We start from the raw sequence: 20,097 nt of genomic DNA, 5'->3' as shown, positions 1-20,097 counted from the left end.
ACTCATGTGTGTTGTTTATATTCTGAGGATGATATAGAATTCAAAAGATTTCACCATTGACCAGTTCCTGGTTGTGGTCACTAGGCAGCAGTGTTGGCTGGTCTGTTCTCTTTCACAGGCTGTCCAGCAGGATTCTCAGGTTCAAAAGCAGTTTCACCTGTATTTAGCGATCAGTCATGAGCCGATTAATTAAAGTTTTAGATTAAAATTAATGCCAGGACTGACAAAAACTGATACTGAACATGGTTTTAAACTGCAATTCAAGCCCATATTTGTAAAGTCTTTGCATGTGGTTAATATAAACTAATTTATCCAATGACAGCACATTTGAAAAATAATGTTGATGTGCAGTGTTCAAGGATGTTTTACTGAGTAAGTAAATCCATGAAGCTCAGGGCTTGATGATCTGGAAATAAGCTTTTGGGACTGAATTTTTTTTTTTAAATTGATGATTAAAGAATAATATAAAATAAGTGGCATGACAGCTGGAGGAAGTTGTGACAGCAGATCCTGTTGAACCAACTGAATAACCAGTTTAGTCCATCTGCTTTTTAGGCCCCTTTCAGTGCTATTATTACCGTAATGATAGTGTTCAGAAATTTTGTTCCTCACTCCAGTTGCCATCCTTATCGTCTTGAAAGCTGCTTTTGTGCTCAGCAGGGCTTTGATTAAGGGTTACAGCAGCAAAACTATTTACCAGTGTTGGTGCAGTCATTTGACCGTGTTAACAAAGCTTCCACTTATGATGGAGAACCAAAAACACCCACAAAATACTGGAGAGTTCTTTTTAGACACTTTAAAAACTTAAAACAGGAAGGAAACTTTATATAAAACAATTTCATGGCTTTTTATAAAACAAAAACACAAGAGACATTTGCATCGTCGGATACTGCTGGTGTATGATACTGAGTGGTTATAATACCACCTTTTAAACCATAAGGCGAGGCCACAGTAGAACAGAGGTATTGATTTAACATTGCAGCACAAATAAAGTGATGGACTGTTTGCGTTTGCCGCAGGGCATCACATGCAGACTGAAGTAAATGTGCAGTGCAGCGGTCAGGACAAATGATTGCAACTCTTAACTGTAAAACAGCGCAGTATATGTGAGTACATGTATACAGAAAGAGATGGAGTACACGCACATCGTCAGGGTCACAGCTCATTCAGTCACTAGCAGGACACTTGGAGAACTCACGTCTCCACCAGAGCTGCAAAACCTGACTGTCCACATTTTTCTCTTCTCCACCCTGAAGGCCCCTATTACTGAAAGCAGTCAAAAATGTGACATCTTCTGCTGACAAATAAACAAACAGGTGAGGAAAAAACAACCCACATGGTAGAGATACGTAAAAAAATACACAGGTTTAACGATACACTTTGGTATAAAGATAAAAGCGCTTCCAGTTTTAAACCGGTCATGCGATTCCTAAACTTCTCCGTGGAGTCGGCTCCACTCCTGTGGATTTAAAGTTAGTCCACATCCGCTGTGCGTCACGCAACACTGACTTATTTCACGTGTTCCACGTGTTTCAGTAACAGAGACGAAAGAGTAAAAAAAAAAAGGGAACTCCTCATCAGGAATATTGCATTGCATTAATTTTTGTGTTTAATACTGATATTTTATAACAGCATTAAAGTAAAAAAAAGTCAACCAGCACTGGTGCATTTCATGAAATCTCTCTCTCTCTCACGCACGCACGCACGCACGCACGCACGCACGCACACACACACACACACACACACACACACACACACACACACACACACACACACACACACACACACACACACACACACACACACACACACACAACTCGGATCACTAAATTTTTCTGGAGCCAACACAGATTGGAAGTTGTGCAGATACGATGGATGGAATCTCAACAGTCGTCTCCATGACAACTCAGTGGATTTTCTTCTGTGGATGAAAATCATGTCATCTGGTTAAAAGCCCTGGAAAAAAAACCTCACAAGTGGACACTGAGGTCGGATTATTTAGTGGTTCTTAGTGCTCGCTCTACCAGCTGTCGGAGTGGGAGGCTCTGATTGAACCTCCCTGGTTTCACTTTGGAAACAAACTTCTGGAGGTGAGAGAGGAGTGATAGTCTTTTTCCTTTCACATCTGGCCTGGCATGAACCAAACACACGAGGGAGTCCAGGGTGTGAAGACATGGAGCAGGAGGGGAGAGCAAACAGTGGCTTTTTCTCCCAGTGGTTGCAAAAGTCTGTACCTTATTTCTAGCCTTAATTCTGCCACTGATTCAAAAAGTGTTGGTAAGTTTTTAGAGATGTGCAACAAAAAAAAGTGGGTAAGGCCTCCAGAATGAACATCATCAATGCCTCTGTCGTCAAAAATCCAGATCCATCTCCTCCATGGCCATTGCCGCCTTGGTTTCTTCGATGGTCTCGTCGTGGGCCGGTTTCAAACGCTTGGTCACCAGCTTGAGGTTGGTCTCGTGGAGGATCACCTGGGTCAGGTACTTCTCCCGTTTGATCTGCTCTTTGACGGCGTACGGGACGTCCGGGATCACGTAGGACAGGATGAACTTGGTGAGGTAAACAATGTGCTGAAGAAGAAGAAGAAGAAGAAGAAGAGGCTTACATGAACACTTTTTTTTTTCCCCATTAATGATTTTAGAGTCAGGGAGACTTCCTGTTTCCACCCACCTCAACAACAATTATAAAAGCCATTTTGGCAGCGATTACATGCCAGTAGTAGACGTTGTACTCGTACTGCCTGGGGTGGCCGGGGGGGAAGCGAAAATCTCGATATCTTGAAAAGAAAAATATTAATAGTTCAGACAACAAACAAACACCATAAACTGCATGAATATTAGCAATATCCAACAATATCTTTAAAACTACTGTACATGGAATCATGAAAAGACGGAGATGTAAATCACACGTGTCAAACTCAAGGCCCGGGGACCAAATGTGGCCCGCCACATCATTTTATGTGGCCTGCGAGAGCATGAAAGGTCAGAGTGTCTGAAAGTAAAAAGGTCAAAAGTGTTCTTACACTTACACTCTTATTAGTTACATCTGGCCCTTTGAGGACAGCCGTTATGCTGATGTGGCCCTGACGTAAATCATTGAATATGGCAGGAACCCAGACGGGCGGGGTATCATACCTGCAGGTGGTGATGTTGGGAACGACTCCCAGGGGCCTGCTGAAGTTGGAGAAGTCTTCGATGTTGAATATAGACAGCGAGGTGTTGATGTAACCCTCCATGGTGTGATCTGAGTTCTCTCCATACGGGTAGACGGAGAACGACCAGTAGTAGACCAGCCGGGGAATCATGTCCGAGGTGAACGCGATGATCATGGCCTGTTGGTAAGAGGACACCAGCGAACTTTAGTTCTGCACGGCGACCGATCCGATAACCCCGCGTTAACGGCAGCTCACGTTTGTCGCCACGGCCAGGATAGCGATGCCCTGAAGAATGGGCTGCCAGGCTCCGATGTCCTGAGCTTTCTCCGGCACCACGCGACGGAACTGAGTGGTGATTTTCCAGGCGTCAACCCGAATCTCAAACAGGTTGTTGACCAGAGCCAGGATGGGAGCCAGAGGGAAGGAGGCCACGAAGAGGGTCACGAAGCCAAACTGGATGACTGTCAAAAGAGGAAAAGTTCACGCGTGAAAACAGCAAAATCGATGTGGATTTATCGTTTCTTGAACTTTCTTACCCATTTCGAGATATTCATAGAACAGTCCTAATTTCGAGAACGGCTGGAGCTGGTAGTCCTGCTCCCAGCGAGGAATCACCTTCTCTGAATGCGCACGTTTGCAGTGGCGGAAAATCACATTTTTCAACCACCTGTGGAGACGTGGAAAAGGTCACACACAGTAACACTGGTCCACGACAAGCAAGAGCTGATGGAGGATTAGCGACTAAAGCAGTAAAAAAATGTTTTTGTCGGTTTCTTACGGGAGTAAAACCTCTTGGATGTTGTTCCAGATGGCTTTGCCGCCCATGATGATTGAGAGCTGAGTCGTCAGCTCGATCAGACAACCGCCGGGGTCGCACTGAAGGATAGACGCAGGACACGAGTCATGAAGAGGAAGCGAGTAAGTCGGATGTGAGAGCTACACGGACAACCCGTACCTCCTCGTTCCGGTACTTCCCCAGCAGGTAAACCGGGTCTCCGGGAAAGCCGACCGCCTTCCCTTTGGCGAAGGCGATGTAGAAGCAGGAGGAGTAATAGTTGACAAACTGAAAGAGGAACATCTTCAGGGTCAAACTGTTCTCGTAGTCCGTCTTGGTCCGTGGAAGTTCTGGTATCCGACAGGACAGAGAGGGTAATCGATTACAACACATGAAACGTCAACAGCAGGATGAAGCACAGCGCAGAACTCACCGAAGTCAGTGATCCAGATGGCGACTCGCTCGTACAGCGTGTTGAGGATCATGATGACAACGAAGCTGATGAGGGAGGCGGTGACGGAAGTGGCCATCTGAGGGGTGACGTACTCCTTCAGAGGCTCCAGCTCCTTCAGGTCCTGAGCTCTGAGTCTGGCGGAGAAGGCAAAGAAGGCGGCCAGGCGGTAGACGGTGATGGCCACGATGGACGCCAGGATCAGCAGGACCTTTAAAGGACGGAATTCAGTTAGAAACCGACGCAAATTCTAACTTAAGATGATTGTTGGATTTGAATTTTTTAGCATTTTATGTTTGTATAGACAAAAAACAAAGGAAAGTGTTAATGAGTTGTAGACTAAGGAAAAAAAAAGATGCTAGCAGGAAAAATGGAATCTATTTATGTTACCCAAAATAAGACTGTTCCAATTCCTATTGACACCCGAATGCACCGTCCACAGGCTGTATAAGGCACTTTTTCCTTCACCTAAATCAGAAACAATTCAATGAAATCATAAACTTTCACAACAACATTTTGGCTTCTTTTTTTTTCTGAATATGACGAGCAGGAAAAGAAAATCTGAGCATATTTTACCCCCGTGACGGGGTTTTTCCTCTCATAGATGCACTTGGCTTCATATTCTGGACGGGGCGGCTGTTCCTGCTCTAAAAACTCCACAGTGTCCCACTGGTATTCCAGCTCCGCCTGGTAGCGCTTCCAGAACTCCAGAAACAAAGTTACTGCACAAGGAAATGAAAAAGAGGAAAAAAAACATCACCTACACATGAATACAAACATTTCTAAATGTGCATGTTGTAAATATAAGTCAGGATACGATGTGTGAGTGTAGACAATGTATAAATTGTGGTGAGAATTATGTGAAACATACCCCATATGGACATGAAAACTGCAAACACAAGAGTTCCAAAGTTATCAAATATACAGAGTTTCTAGAGAGATGGGAAACAAGACAAATAAGGAGGTTAAACTTTATTCTATTTATATATAAATCTGTTCGGAGACACAACTGTTGTTGTCTCGCTGCAGATAAAAGAGGAAACGCAGATTTGAATATGGAAATCCTAAAACTGTACTGCATGATGTTGCTGCTGCAAGAACCGAGTTGAAATGCAAATATTTTCTCTGTAATTAACGTGAAATGATTCACGAACATCAATTTGACTCTTCGTACGGTATAAAAATTGGAGTATCTTAACTTCTTCTTCAAGAAGTCTCACTTTGAAAGTTCAGATCTACAAGCGAAAGTGTTTCTCAGACAAACGTGTCAGGATGGTAAACTTCTTGACAGACGGACTGAGATATTAAATAACATTATTGGGAGTATAAAATGAAAAATGTATAGATTTGAAAATATTTCGGCGGTGGAACTCACTTTTGAAGCCTCGCAGGTGCTGTTTAATTTCCAGTATTTGCATTCCCTGTCACACTGTGGACACATCACAATCTTCCCTCCGATTTCAGGGTCACACACCTCTTTGCTGCAATGAAAAACAACAGAATTTAAAATGAAGAACCACACAACAGGGTCAATACTGATGTTTTCCTCCAGTCACATCAATGAATCTCCAGGATCATCCTTTAAAAATCTCTTGGCCAGATGGAAAACGTACCTCCAGGTGCTGGTTTCCTGAGTCTTGTACCCATAAATGAAACAACCCAGACCCACAACAGCAGCCAGAGCGAGCATTACAGTGTAGAAACCCAACCAGGCAAAGTAGATGCCAATCTTCTCCCCATAATACTTCCTGTGGAGAAAAAAAAGAAAAGAATCAACAACAAGAATGGAACCAAAAAAAAGAAACGTCTTGCAGTTCAACAAGAGGGCGAAAGAGTTTTCGGTCACGGAGAAGCAGTTCTAGTATCGTAAGTTGATCGTGTGATCGTAGATTGTGTTCACCTGATGAGGTCGAGGGGTTGCATCTTGTAGAAGCTTTTGGGGTGAGCCCATTCCTCGTAGAGCTTAAATCTGTCGTTGGGGCAGCCATCGTCTTTGGACTTGATGTTGAACCTGCACTGAAAACGCCAACAGAGAAATGAAGGACCTTTTAAGTATGTTTTCAGTCCTATAATAAAATAAATAAAACAATTTTCGTAAAGATAAATGACTTTTCTTACATCATGCAGGGGGTAAGCAGCTTTGTACACTCCACCGTCCAACAGTTTGGTGATGCCAAATTTCTTTCTGCTGCCTCGTATTTCATACGGGGCACGACTCAGGATGTAAAAAGCCTGAAACCAGAAGTGGTTTTGAGGTTTATGTTAGACGTCTGCACAACTTCCTCCACCGAATGAACAACAAAGCTAAAAACTCACCATCCTGCTCCTCATGGATGGCGTGAAGAAGACGTCTCTGTCCCGGATGTGGAAGTACTCCAGACGGTCTTTCTCAAAGGGAGCGGTGAAGAACTCGGCCTCCTCCGTGATCACGTCCTCGCTGGGGTAGAAATACTTGGTGATGAAGGAGAAGAAGCGCCATGGGGAGGTCTGGGCGGACAGGTCGTTGGGCTGGATGGGCAGCTTGATGTGAAGGACCTCGGCGTAGGTGCACAGGACGTCCCACGGCATGTGGACTTTGACGAACATCACTTGGTCATCGATGACCTGCAGAAGACAAAGACAGGATTGATTTAAATCGATGAATGAGGTGGAAGCTTCCAAACGGCATGCGGTCCACTTACCGACTGCGTTGCCTCCAGCTCCATCCCCATCTTCATCAGGCTGGCCTCAAAATACTCTCGCCGTCTCTGTGACGAAGAACAAGTTTTTCATTTCTGTACTGGATGATGTACGGATGATTTATGCATGACTTAATTAAAAAGTGTCATCTATGGTGTCTGGAAATGTTCCAGTTCAACAACAGACATTATGTACATTATATAAATAGCAAGCAAGTTGGGGCAGGTTCATGACAAAACGGTGGCTTTCCCAAAAACCAAAAAAAAAAAAAAAAAAGTGGAATGTCACGTTAAATATTTCTGTTTCAGCTGATTTTAACATTTCGAATCAATTCTGTGATTATTCGTGACCATCAACAAAAGAAAAAATATAAATTTAAATTTGAATGTGACATTCTAAGGGTGTCTTTGTGGGACTGTTGGCAAAGCAAACAGTCAAACCCATCTGCAGTTTGTATTTGCTACACCATGCTGACATGAATCAGGAAATACAGTGTGTGTGTGTGTGAGAATTTCAGTCAAGATGATTAAATATTTAAAAGTCAATTCAGTGTCACTTCATGTTAGCAAATAGCAAATAGCAAACAGCGTCTGAAGTGTGCCACGCCCTTCCAGGATTCAGAGACGAGGCAGGAAAAAAAACAAAGTTTTGCAACCCGTGTTTGATGGAAGTTTGGATCAACAGAGTGCGGGGAGTGTCCGGTGGAGACGGCGCAGACGCCGCTAACTGGATTAAGCTCGCTTAGTTTGGGATGGTTCTATCAGGGGCAGCGCCCCGGATACAGTGGTGAAGAGCTCCACCAGCTGGTGTTTTCCCCTGGAACTGAGTAAAACTGGCTGATCCACTTCTAAGCGTGCACTTCACACGACCTCCTCTCACCTCTGCCCAAACACAACAAACTTCAAGTTTGTCCAACCCTTCCATCTTTGGCTCTTTTATCCTCAATTGATTACTAATGCACAGTTTTAGCCTCCATGTGACGCAGCCTGCATTTCAAAATAACATGTGGGTTTTAATTACAGTCTCATGTCTGTGGATCTGAAGTGGTTCCAAGCGTGATGTTGCATATTTCACGTTGCGAAAGGCGTCGTCACAAACAACACGCCTTGTTTTGTCCGTTCATGTCTGAGGACGGGGGGTTTTAATTTGTGCAATCCCCGAACAAATCCCTGCAATTTAGATTGGTCAACTAACAGGAAGTTCTACCAAATTTGAAGGAGTGAGTAAGGTTAGTCGCTTTGTTACATGAGGAGTTCAAGTTTCTGGCTCGACGATCATGTTTAGATAAGGAGAAATATCACCAGGCTGGTTTGATTTGAAATGTCTTGGCAAGCTTTCCAGCAAGACTCTTCACCTCCCCCTCCAGGGAAAAAATAGCTTCAAGTCTTTCCTGAACATAAGAAGTATTGAATGAATGAGTACAGAAGAAAGGAAGAACAATGCATGTTTAAGGTGTTCCCTTTCCTGGATAATCACGGGGTAAAGCATTACTCCTCAGACCACAGGCAAACAACTCATTTCCAGCCATCGAGTCTAAAGAAAAAAAACTCCCTTTACAAACAGGCCCGAGTCAATATGATTGGTCCGTTTAATGAAACATAAATTTTGGCTCAAATTCACTCAGCAACACCGTTTATTTGTTTCATAGACATTAATGAAACATTGATTGACCTTTATTGGTCAAATCTTGCATTGACAGAAACTGCAATTGCAAATACAACAACCTCCAACTCTCTCTCTCTCTCTCTCTCTCTCTCTCTCTCTCGCATGCAATCTAATAAGGACAAAACTCAATAAAAACGGGAACATAACAGATGCTTTTTTCAGTGGGTCGATGAGTCAGTACTTATTTTTACATTATTCTCTTTGGCAATACTTTCTACAAAATCAGATTTATACGACCTGATAAATAACAGCACAGCTGATGCCTACCTTGCGCCGCTGGAAGGTGTGCCTCTTCTCGAACTCCTTCTTGTCCTCATCCTCGTAGACCAGGATGAAGTCGATCCTCCTCACGCCGTCGTTGAAGAACAGTGAGTCCGGTTTGTCGTTAAACTCTGCCTGAGGGCAGAAACAAGGCTCGTCAGACAAATCCGCCTCCTGGAACTCGTACACCTCTTCTTCCATGATGTCGTACATGTTTGCCCAGAGAGGAGAGAGGCTTCCTGTGGACAGACGCTCTGAGCGGAGACTGACCTTCACCAGACTCTTTAACGGGCGATGTGGGAAGAGTCAACAAACGTTGTGACACCCTCCCTTCACGTCTCGCTCTCGTTCTCTCCACGTAATCAAACACCACAAGGTATTTATGAAACTTACAAATGTGTGACAGTCACCCAACGATTCTGCTGACCATCAAAGTTTGCCTTTTGTTAGATGATTCAGTTTGAGAAAAAGGGAAATGTTGATTTCTCAGTGCTCGGGTTTGTAGAAAGTCCTCTTTGCACATAGATGGTAATGTTAATTTTAAAAGACTTCTGAGCATCAGAATAAAAAATTGCAAGCTTTGCATTAAAAACCACAGATCCAAAGAGGAACTGGTTTCTGTTTGCTGTTTTTGCTAAAAACAGATCTTAATTTTAATATATTGGATTAAAATAGTGAATAAACGGAGGTTCACAGTATTTGAAAGACACAAGGAATTTGTCTCTCTGCACCTGAGAGCATAGAAAACTACTTTAAAACAAGCCATCAGTCGACACATGAATTACGCTGCAAAACCCACGTCAACAGGACCAAGTCCACTCACCAGTAGAGCTTTGGCCACTGTGGCTCCTTCTTTAATGCTGTGGTACGTGGGTAGAAACTCCTCCGGGTAAACTGCATGAAACACAATGGACACAAAATGATGATTCAAAAATGTCATACGATGAAAAAACAATGGAAATGTATTGTTCAAGGCCTTTTTTTAGTGTTAATTTGTGATCATTTATTGGTTCTTAAATGTTAAAGCATTTTCACGTTAGATCATTTTTTAGATTTCTATATTGACATCAGCAATGACACTGTCAACGATATCACCAATTACATCACTAATTACATTACCAATGACATCGCCAAAGACATTCCCAGTTGGCGATGTCTTTGGCGATGTCAGATTTAGGAATCTTTTGATGTTTTGCTTTTCGATTGTTTTTTGTCTCCAAGCCATAAAATGACCAGGATTAAATACATGATCTACTTCAGCGTTGTTCACTGGACCAGAAACAGAACCAGTGGTCATCATATTACAAAAACTATTCTCCAAAACTTCCCTGTTTTGTTGCACCACTGTTCGATCTATTAGCTCAGATTCCTCATGATTGTATTTTACTTATTTTTTTAAAAGATACTTCATATTTCAATCATAAATGTCTGTTTTGTTTTTTTTGGTTCTGTTTCCAAACAGATGTCCGCATAAAGCAAAGCAAATGAGAACTAATTGAAGGCAGATGTTGTGTTGAGAAGGACCAGCAACACCCTGGGGAGCTAAACCGGGGAATTACTGCTCTTCCCCTCAGATTTTCCTTTTGCCGAGTCCTCAACTCGTCCGATATTCTGAGCTTTAAGAAGGTCTCGTCTTACTTTAAGGGTTTAGCTGTAGATGGCAGGTCACATCTTTGGTGTGTGAAATAAAATAACAATAAAATAACCTACTTTTTGTCAAGTGATTCTTGAGAAAAGCACGCTGAATCTGTGCCCTTTTCTCGCCACAGCCCATCCACTCACTGCTTATTTCCTCTCTGGAGAACATCCTCCATGACAACAAGGAAAATAAATCCAGCAGAACAAATAGACCAAAAAAAAAAAAACTCAACATAGTTCTTTGACAGAAATATCCGTGTCAAACTGGATTCAAATGATGTGTACCATGAAGATAGATGATTTTATCTGACTGAGGGCCAAGAGATGCTGCTGCCAGGTCCCTGCAGCAAACAGGAAGTAATTTCATTTTTTTAAAGAAAGGGGTATTTTCTTTGGTGCTGTGTCAGATTAAGATCTTTCACAGGAACATAATCAGCGCTAAGATCCTGGTTCAGATCAAAAATTTGAATACAAAACAAGATTTGGACTTCCTGTGACCTCATAGAGATCACTGAGGAAAAAGAAACACTCTCTAAAGGTATCAGACACAACTTTCTGTGCTTCTTTTGTAGTAATCCTGGCATCAAAATCTACAACAAAGTGAGGGCCTTAATAATTAATAACAAAACCATAGCGACCATTAAATAGAGTGCACTCTAGCAGGCATGTTGTGATTGAGCGTGAAAATCACAAGTCATTTCCACTTCTTTCCTTTCTCGTACGATATCACTCAGAGTGAATAAAGTTAACCCAAAGGACTCTAATGATCGTCTGTCAATAAACATATGTATCCAAATCCAGACAGTGTGTCATTATGGATTAAACACAGACGTCTACGGATGTGGAAGTCTTTCCCATACATCAAGAGAGACACCATAATAAAGTATTACCGCTGCAGGTTTCTGGTGTTCTACACCATTATTCATTCATTCATTAAGCATTAGATTAGATAAATATATTGTCAGATTTTTATGTTGTACCAAAAAAAAAGGTGTGTGTACCACACCCCAACTGGTGGTAAAACTGTTAAAACTAGGTCTGCTACAGAATCCAGGTCAATAATGATTACAGGCACAGATTGGTTGTTTTGGGCCATACAGCAATGTTGGGTTTGTGGTCTGTAGGAGGAACGTGAACTTTTTTATACGTGAATCTCTTTCTAGGTAAAACCAGAACAAAAAGGCTCCATTAGAAAAACAAGAGTTGCATTCAACAAAGAAACAATAATAAAAAATAAATACTTAAAGTGTTGCTCAAAAGCCAGAAGATGTACTCCAGGCCAGGGTTAAATTAAAAACATTATCGGAATTCGTTTTTATTCTTTTTTTTTTGTGCTGATGCATCATCTTTGAAGCAGAAATTTAATGTAAGCCATCTCAACCAAAACTGAAAATTAAGACTGGACTTTGATGAGCAGTTAAATTGAAAACACATCTGTTAAAGACGCATTTTAAATGTTATTCTTTCGTATTTGAAGTTGCAGAGAATTAAAAAAAAAACATTTAAATTGTAATATAGTTTATAATTATTATTATTATATGTAAAGAAAAGTTTAAATATGATTAAAAAATAAAGCAAAACAAGGACAACTTAATCTGGAGTTAGGAAACAGTGGGTAAAAACCTGAGGTTGGGAGTAAACCTTAATGAAGTCACGGGGGAAGACGCGCAACACGCACAATGCAAACAACAACGCAACACGCAGATCCAACGCAACATTGTTCTCTCTCTCTCTCTCTCTCTCTTTCTCTCTCTCTCTCTCTCTCTCTCTCTCTCTCTCTCTCTCTCTTTCTCTCTCTCACCAACTTCCTCGTCGATCATTCCCATTTCCATGTCGCCCTCCATCTCCTCCGTCTCAGTCATGGACTCCATCTCGCAGATGTTGTTATTACCGTTCATGTATCTGCTCTTGTGTTCCAATCACATCACCGGAATAAACAAGTGGACAAAGTCACCCCGCAGTGGGGTTGTCATGAGCGTGGATTTGACGCGCAGTCCCGTCCGTGGCGCATTCTTGCCTTATTTCACAACATTGACTCTTGAAGTCGGAGTCAAGCACCGACTTGAGGGAGAATGGAAATCAAGCGGGTGGGGTCGGAGGCGGAGGAGAAGGAGGGTGTCTGAACAGTTCGGTTTGAAAGATCAAGTTACGATATGGTTTCATCAAAACTATGTGCGTGTGTTTTTTTTCCTCGGGGTTTCCTAATTATAGGATCTCACGTGGGAGTGTGCGGGAATGCCAAACATTCCTTTCAAATGGAGAGGAAAAAAAAAGTCTAAATCCGGTGGAAGTGTTAAGATGTTCATTTGGGAACAACTCTTGAAAAATGGCTTAATGTTTTTTTTCCCCTACATAAAAGAATTCCATCACAAAGCAGCAAAAATGAATAAACTTAACGGACTGGGTCATTTCTAACTGTTAAAGCTTCGCCTTAGGCAAAACTCCCGTCATCACAGGCCGACTAAATGAGGTTGGCATAGTTAGATTTAAACAAGTCGCTGTTTATTAGGCAAAATAAATTGTTGATTATTAAACTAAAAATGTACAGTCATATGTTTAGTGTTTCAAAAAAAACAACAACAACATTACATTACAACTGGTGGTAGGAACCTATTAGTGCGGAAAACAAACTAGCGGAAGGAAAAAGATGACGGAACATTGTTGGACGCTGGCATTTCCGCCAATAACAAACATGCTAGCTTTGACCGGGTATACGTATTGTCTGCGCTACATGTAAAAACAAGGAGGTGCTTGTCATTTATAGGTGATTTAACTTTGAACAGGGAGCATCCTGTGTAATATCACTCAGATGTCACAATGGGTAAGTGTTAATGTTTCTGGTAATAAACGTGAATCGGCCAAATTATTCGGGCCAGTGTTAGCTTGAAGGCTAAAGCTATGGTCTGAGTGCTGGTCCTGTGGGGGGCAGCGCTACGTTAGCATGCTAGAAATTAGGATCTCCATTTTTGAAGATCTTCTTTAATGTCATGCTTTATGTAGGTTTAATTATTATGCCATGTAGGTCTGTATATTTTCGTAAACCTTGATGATGTCATATGTTTGTATATACAAACGTACATCGTCATATATTGTATGAATATGTATGTTTTATTCAAATACATTTTAATCTTCAATTTTAAAAGATATACTGAGCTAAATTTACACTCCACTGTATTATCACTTGCAAAACAAAATGTAAAATGTTCCAACTTGCATTAGACGTACTGGAATATGCAGAACGAATCTGTTCAGAGCTTAACACTGGTGTATTTTCCTGTTACTCTTGCAGATCCGTGCATACTGCAGATTTTCAAAACAAAGATGTTCTCAGCGTCTCACAAGACGGTCTTTGTGGTCGACCACTGTCCCTACATGGCAGAGTCAAGTCGTCAGCAGGTGGAGTGTGACGTGCTGACCAAAAGTCGAGCACAAGGGGTTATTCCTTTGGCCCCCATTTCCAAGTCCTTGTGGACCTGCGCTGTGGAGTGCTCCATGGAGTACTGCCGAATCCTCTACGATATTTATCCAAGGGACAAACTGGTTAGCCTCCTTTTCTTTTGCTTCTGTAATTTCTTTATTTTAGGATTAAACAATCTTGAGCTGTCTGTCCACTTCTGTTCTCACTCAAGTGTGAAATCTAAACATTGATGACAAAGACTTTTGAAGTTTCCGAAGAACATTTGCTTGTAAAGATTTGATCATAGCATTTTGTCTGCCATCTTGTTTCGTGACAGGTTAATTACATTGTTAGCGATTCAGAGTTCCACATCTTGAACAGCTGGAGGCGGGAAGAGCAGAGCACTCACGAGGTAATCCACTTTACAGAAACGTGAACCCACAAAAACAAGTGTGACTTTAATGCCGTTTTATGAAGAAGGTGCTACACTGAGAAAGTTCTCCCCTTCTCTGGCAGCTTATGTCAGCTCTGGCAGCCGTTGGACCACCCAACCCGACGGAGGACCCCGAGTGCTGCAGCATCCTGCATGGACTGGTCACTGCGGTGGAGTCGTTATGCAAGATCACAGAGTTGCAGCACGAGAGGCGCACTGCTCTGATGGATACAGCCGACAGAGTAGCCAATAGGGGCCGCATTATCTGCCTAACCAATGCTAAAAGGTGAACACTGGTGGAAGATTAACGCTAGCTTTTAAATGGACAGTCAATTCAGTGAAAGTCAGTTTAATAATGATTAAATCTGAAGAACTGAGCAAAAACTGATCAAATCTAGAATTAAATGACGGATTTTAGACAACTGATTACAGCCTTCATTCATCCTCTTATGTGTCGCTCATCTGTTGATATGTTCTGTATTTTTTCAGGCTGTGCTAACTTGGTGCTGTTCTTGTTTTGTTTTAGTGATACTCATGTACGCATGTTGGAAGACTGCATCCACGAAGCCATCCTGGAACAAAACAAGCTGGCCGCAGGCTCAGACAGGTCAGCATCAGATATGTGAACCACTGTGTCACTCACTTGTTAAAATTATTCAATCTCAGTGTAGCTGAAATACAGTACTAATCTCTCCGTGCATGAGAGAAATGGTAAAACATTACCGTGTTCTTGCAGCAGTTCGTCTTTTCTTATCAATAAATGTGTCCAAGGTTTATTTTCCTTGGCTCTAACTCATTGTTGGTGCTTTAGGCTGATGGCCATCCAGCAGTGTGACCTGGTTTTAGTTCACATCTATCCTCAGGGGGAGGACACCCTGGTGTCAGACCGACCTAAAAAGGAGGTGAGTGCAACCGAGAATCACACAGATATGCAGAGACTGAGTGAAAGAAACAATACAGATCACGGAGTTGCGTGAAAACTTGGAGAGTTAGCATCTACTAGCCAACACAGCATCTTCCTCTCTTGCCTCAGATCTTCCCTCTGCTCACCAGCGAGGTTCACAGCGTCCGCGCCGGCCGACACCTGGCCTCCAAACTCAACATTCTGGTCCAGCAGCACTTTGACTTGGCCTCCACCACCATAACAAACATCCCGATGAAGGTAAACTTCCCGTCGACCTTCGCCCAGCCTTGCACATTCCTCCCCAAAGTCAAAACACATAAACCTTAAAGATTTACTTTCTGTTGATAGAACAAAAATGTTGCCATGCCTAGATGAAACTACTCCCTTTTGACTTGATAGAATTATTTCATGTTCTCTCACAGCCTTCATTTTTTTTGTCTGCTTAACCTTTATGCGTGAACCCTTCCTCACCAATAATTCATGCAACTTTACATTCTCATCTCTTTTTTTTGTTCTTTTTTTGTTGATCTCATCTGCATGTTTGATATGACCGTGAATCTGCTGCTGGTTTCATGCTGTATTTTCTGTTTTGCTAGCCCACATTAAATGTTTGCGAACAGGTTAGTACTCTTATCACACACACTTCAAAGTGAGGAAGGGTCAGATTTACACTATGCAGTCTGCAGTACATGTTTTTGAGCTCTGCTGTTGCAAAAGGCTCACAGCTGGATGTAACAGTTGGTCTGCCGAGATGCTGGTGAGACTCCAGTAAAGAGCAGGCAACTCTGGTTTCATGTTGGACGCCTGGGTGAATGCAGCGTGGGGTCCGCTGGAAAACATGGCAAATCAATTCAAAACCAATAAGTGAACTAAAACAAGGTAAATTAACTTATATTTGCCTTTATTGATAATACTTCTGCCAATTTGGGGACTGAAAATTACATAATGTGACCACTGCATTCCAATATTTTTGAATCCAAACGTCTGTGACCAGCGTTGCCTCTTTCAGCGTTAACTGTCAGTGTTTGTCAGCTGTTTAAAACCATAGACGTTATTTAAAAGTTGGTCTTTGTTTCCTCCATCAGTTTCCCCTTCATCCCCTCCCACCTTTAGTGTCTTTGTGTGGTCTGTTGTTTCTGTCTGGATAATATATATCTATATATATTTTTTAAAATATTAAAAGTTACCTTTAAATATTAAAGCTTTGTTTAAATTTCCCCAAACTGCCAAATTTTTCCGGCTATAAAATGAAAAGTTTTGAATGCTTTTCATTCAGTCGCTGCTGGCCCCCATTTCTGGGCCTAAACTATGTAAACCTGGTTTTATAAGATTGGGACCAAGTGTTGATTTAAATATAGAGACTTTTTCTCGTTTGAAAAGAGGGAAACACTTTGAACCAACCAGAGAATGAAGGTTTTTCTTTTGCTTTGTGCTTCATTTTCCCCTTTGGATCATGAAATCAGCAGTGTTAATGTGTGTTTGTGCGTCAGTTTGTTCAGCGTAAGCGCTGGTTCCGTACTGACCTGTGTTTGTCATTGTGTCTCTGGGGGTGTCGGACAGGAAGAGCAGCACGCCAACACATCGGCCAACTATGATGTGGAACTCCTGCATCATCGAGATGCTCACCTGGAGTTCTTTAAAAGCGGTTGGTATTGACGATTCGATCAAAAAAGAAGCGCCATTGGGCGGCTTTTACTGTCTGGAGCACCGAACGTCCTCGGGTGTTTCATACATGCATGATTTTTTTTTTTGTTTTAATTAATCAGAAGTCTGGTTTTTTTTTGTGCTGCAGGAGATTTACATATGGCTGGAAGCAGTACTCGAGAAAATGGGCTCAAAGAGACGATCACACTGAAATGGTGCACACCACGAACACACAGTATAGGTGGGTGAAGCCAGCTGAAGATTTGTCAGTTTAAAGGGCTCAAAGGAAAAGAAAAAGTAGCAAATGTTTTATTTTTAAGTGGTTAAATTTTCTGCACATATATTTTTTCCTGCAGTTTTATTACATGGTTTTGATGTTGGGCTACAAGTAAGATTGTTTTCATTATTCAGCTGGTGAATATTTTGTTTTTGGCTGTTAAAATGACAATTTATAAAAATGCTGTTTCCCTAAGTGACGGGGATTTTTTCAATACCTGTAATATTCAAAAAAAAAATCTAAAATCTTGGAAAATTTAGATGACAGTGAATTATGAATAATATAAGCATTAAATCCTGTAATCAGAGACGTTAGAAGCTGCAAATGTTTTACAGGAAACACATTTTCAGCTCTGCTTCAAGCATCTGCTATTTGAGATTGATGACTTGTTCCTTTCTGCATTAGAGATGCATTTGCTGCATTGACTGGAAAACCTCCGATCACACCTGCCTGATTTAACTCTGGTCCTCTCCCCCCGTTTAGAGCTACATTACTGCACAGGAGCCTATCGCATCTCCCCCACAGACGTAAACAGTCGTCCCTCTTCCTGTCTGACCAACTTTCTCCTTAATGGTAAAATAGAACAACCTCCTTTCATTATCTATTTATCGCCCTTTGACCGCTTCCTTCCCCACGCATCGACCTGCTGACTAACCGGTGTCTTCCTGCCTCTCCTCTCGTTGGTTGGACCACAGGTCGATCGGTGCTGCTGGAGCAGCCGCGGAAGTCGGGGTCGAAGGTCATCAGCCACATGCTCAGCAGCCACGGAGGAGAGATCTTCCTTCACGTGCTCAACAGCAACCGCTCCACCCTGGAGGACCCGCCCTCCATCAGCGAGGGCTGCGGAGGCAGAGTGACGGACTACCGCATCACTGTGGGTTCAGCACGCCCGCTCTTCGTTCCCAGCATGCATCAGCGATGTTTGAGTAGTAACTTCACTGTTTGTTTTGATGTTTATTCCAGGACTTTGGGGAATTTATGAGAGAGAATCGGCTCACGCCAGTGTCAGAGTCTTCCCACGATCCCTCAGGGAAGCTTCCAGCTGAGAGGGCCAAAGCTCAACTGGAGCGCCACACTCGCTACTGGCCGATGATCATCTCCCAGACCACCATCTTCAACATGCAGGCAGTGAGCAAAAAAAACAAGGGCTTGCTTAGCTGGATTCTTTATTTGACTGATAACATCTGCATTTTAGAAAGCAATCGCCACCCGTCTTCTCCTTCCTGTCCTCCCTCTGACGTCCACTAGGTGGTGCCTTTAGCGAACCTCATCGTGAAAGAGACTTTATCTGATGAGGATGTTCTGACCTGCCAGAAGACGGTTTACAACCTGGTGGACATGGAGAGGAAAAACGACCCTCTCCCCATTTCCACTGTGGGATCCAGAGGCAAAGGCCCCAAGAGGTGTTTATTCTGAAACATTCTGTTGCAGAAGCATAAATATCGGTTCTTTCTGCAGTGTCAGCAGTGTTTCTGGTTTCCTCGTCGTCCGCAGAGACGAACAGTATCGCATCATGTGGAACGAGCTGGAAACGCTGGTGAAGACTCACTCCGGAGACACGGACAGACACCAACGTGTCCTGGACTGCATCGTCGCCTGCCGCAGCAAACCCCCAGAGGAGGAGGAGAGGAAGAAGAGAGGGAGGAAGAGAGAAGAAAGGGAGGACAGGACGGAGAAAAATGGTGGCAAAGACACCGACGACAAAAGCTGGCAGGAATCGGAGAGGTCGGTGGTGATTTGATCGTTTTTGGTTTTCAAGATGACCCTTTCTCTTATGTGACACTGGTTTTTCTTTTTTTTAATTGATAGACTAAAGGGTTTGCTGGAGAAAGAAGACCCGGAAACGGAAGTGATCAAGGATTCGCCGGACTCCCCGGAGCCGGCCAACAAGAAGCCGCGTCTGTCCACAGAGGAAGTTCAGCTTCCAGAGAGAGCAAAAGGTAGACGATTGTACTGATGTCGTGAGTCAGTCACAGTGATTATTATCTGTTGATGTGTGTTTTTATCCTGTGCCGCTGCTGCAGGTCCCGTCTCGCTCCTCACCATGTGGACCAATCGCATCAACGTAGCCAATTCCAGGAAGCACCAGGAGTTTGCAGGAAGGGTGAACAACAAGTTTGAGCTGTACCAGCAGCTGAAAGAGGAGAACGGGTGCGTCACCGTGTAACGGTCGAGTCGCTCCGATTGCGTCCAAATTTTAAAAACACATAAACATCAGGATTATGTCTGAATTTCCCTTTTTCCAGAATGGATGTTCACGAAAACGGGAAGGCCTCCAGATGATGTCGCCACCGATTCATCGCTTTTGGACCACGACGTTTGAAATCATGGCTGTCACCTTGTGCCCCAGAATCAAGATATGAAATAAGATCATGAACTCTAACAAGGAATTTCTAATCCTTTTTTTTTTACTCATAATTTTGTAGATATCTTGTTCACATATTGTGGAACATAATAAAATCTGTTAATAGCGGGTTCTACTGTTGACTTGTGTGTTCTGAATGTAGTAGTGATGAATTACAGTGGTATGAAAACATTTGGGCGCCCCTGATGACTTTCAAGATTTTCATTTATAATTCATTGGTTGTTGGTATCAGCTATTTCAGTTAAATATATCATATAGCGGACAATCAGTGATATTTGCGAGGTGAAATGAAGTTTATAGGAGTTACAGAAAGTGAAATAATTAAAATATTTTTTTTAAAAGTAGACAGGTGCATAAATTTGGGCACGCCAACACAGATTAACACATCAATGTTTAGTAGATCCTTTTTTGCAGAAATAACAGCCTGTTAACACTTACCATAGCTTCCATTGAG

At 42.5% G+C, this 20,097-nt stretch overlaps 2 protein-coding genes across 3 annotated transcripts; one reads left to right on the top strand and one right to left on the bottom strand.

The window, feature by feature from the left end:
- Positions 1–781: 781 nt before the first annotated feature.
- Positions 782–12,702, bottom strand: ano6 (anoctamin 6). Its single transcript, XM_068306885.1, has 20 exons — positions 12,425–12,702; positions 9,809–9,879; positions 8,992–9,120; positions 7,062–7,127; positions 6,697–6,984; positions 6,499–6,612; positions 6,281–6,396; positions 5,994–6,128; positions 5,756–5,861; positions 5,252–5,312; positions 4,957–5,102; positions 4,771–4,848; positions 4,363–4,591; positions 4,110–4,279; positions 3,933–4,030; positions 3,691–3,821; positions 3,410–3,615; positions 3,135–3,331; positions 2,671–2,776; positions 782–2,570 (listed from the first exon to the last, which is right to left on the bottom strand). The coding sequence occupies exons 1-20, from the start codon at positions 12,519–12,521 to the stop codon at positions 2,352–2,354; spliced, it is 2,763 nt and encodes a 920-aa protein (XP_068162986.1). The 5' UTR covers positions 12,522–12,702; the 3' UTR covers positions 782–2,351.
- Positions 12,703–13,286: 584 nt separating this feature from the next.
- On the top strand, positions 13,287–19,748 carry ints13 (integrator complex subunit 13). Of its 2 annotated transcripts, XM_068306873.1 has the most exons (18): positions 13,287–13,444; positions 13,913–14,163; positions 14,358–14,432; positions 14,537–14,739; positions 14,980–15,060; positions 15,265–15,355; positions 15,487–15,615; positions 15,954–15,977; positions 16,918–17,002; positions 17,150–17,242; positions 17,762–17,851; positions 17,974–18,152; positions 18,242–18,406; positions 18,527–18,681; positions 18,773–19,003; positions 19,088–19,218; positions 19,303–19,429; positions 19,525–19,748. In XM_068306873.1, exons 1-18 carry the CDS (start codon positions 13,441–13,443, stop codon positions 19,559–19,561), a joined length of 2,151 nt encoding a protein of 716 aa, XP_068162974.1. In that variant the 5' UTR covers positions 13,287–13,440; the 3' UTR covers positions 19,562–19,748. The 2 variants fall into 2 exon arrangements, with proteins under 2 accessions (XP_068162974.1, XP_068162975.1); XM_068306874.1 differs by lacking the exon at positions 15,954–15,977.
- The last annotated feature ends 349 nt before the right edge of the window (positions 19,749–20,097 follow it).

The sequence above is a fragment of the Antennarius striatus genome, chromosome 22 (assembly GCF_040054535.1).
Source record: "Antennarius striatus isolate MH-2024 chromosome 22, ASM4005453v1, whole genome shotgun sequence".
Lineage (NCBI taxonomy): Eukaryota > Metazoa > Chordata > Actinopteri > Lophiiformes > Antennariidae > Antennarius > Antennarius striatus.
Note: the sequence above shows the minus strand (reverse complement) of the source record. Positions and strands in the feature narration are given on the sequence as shown.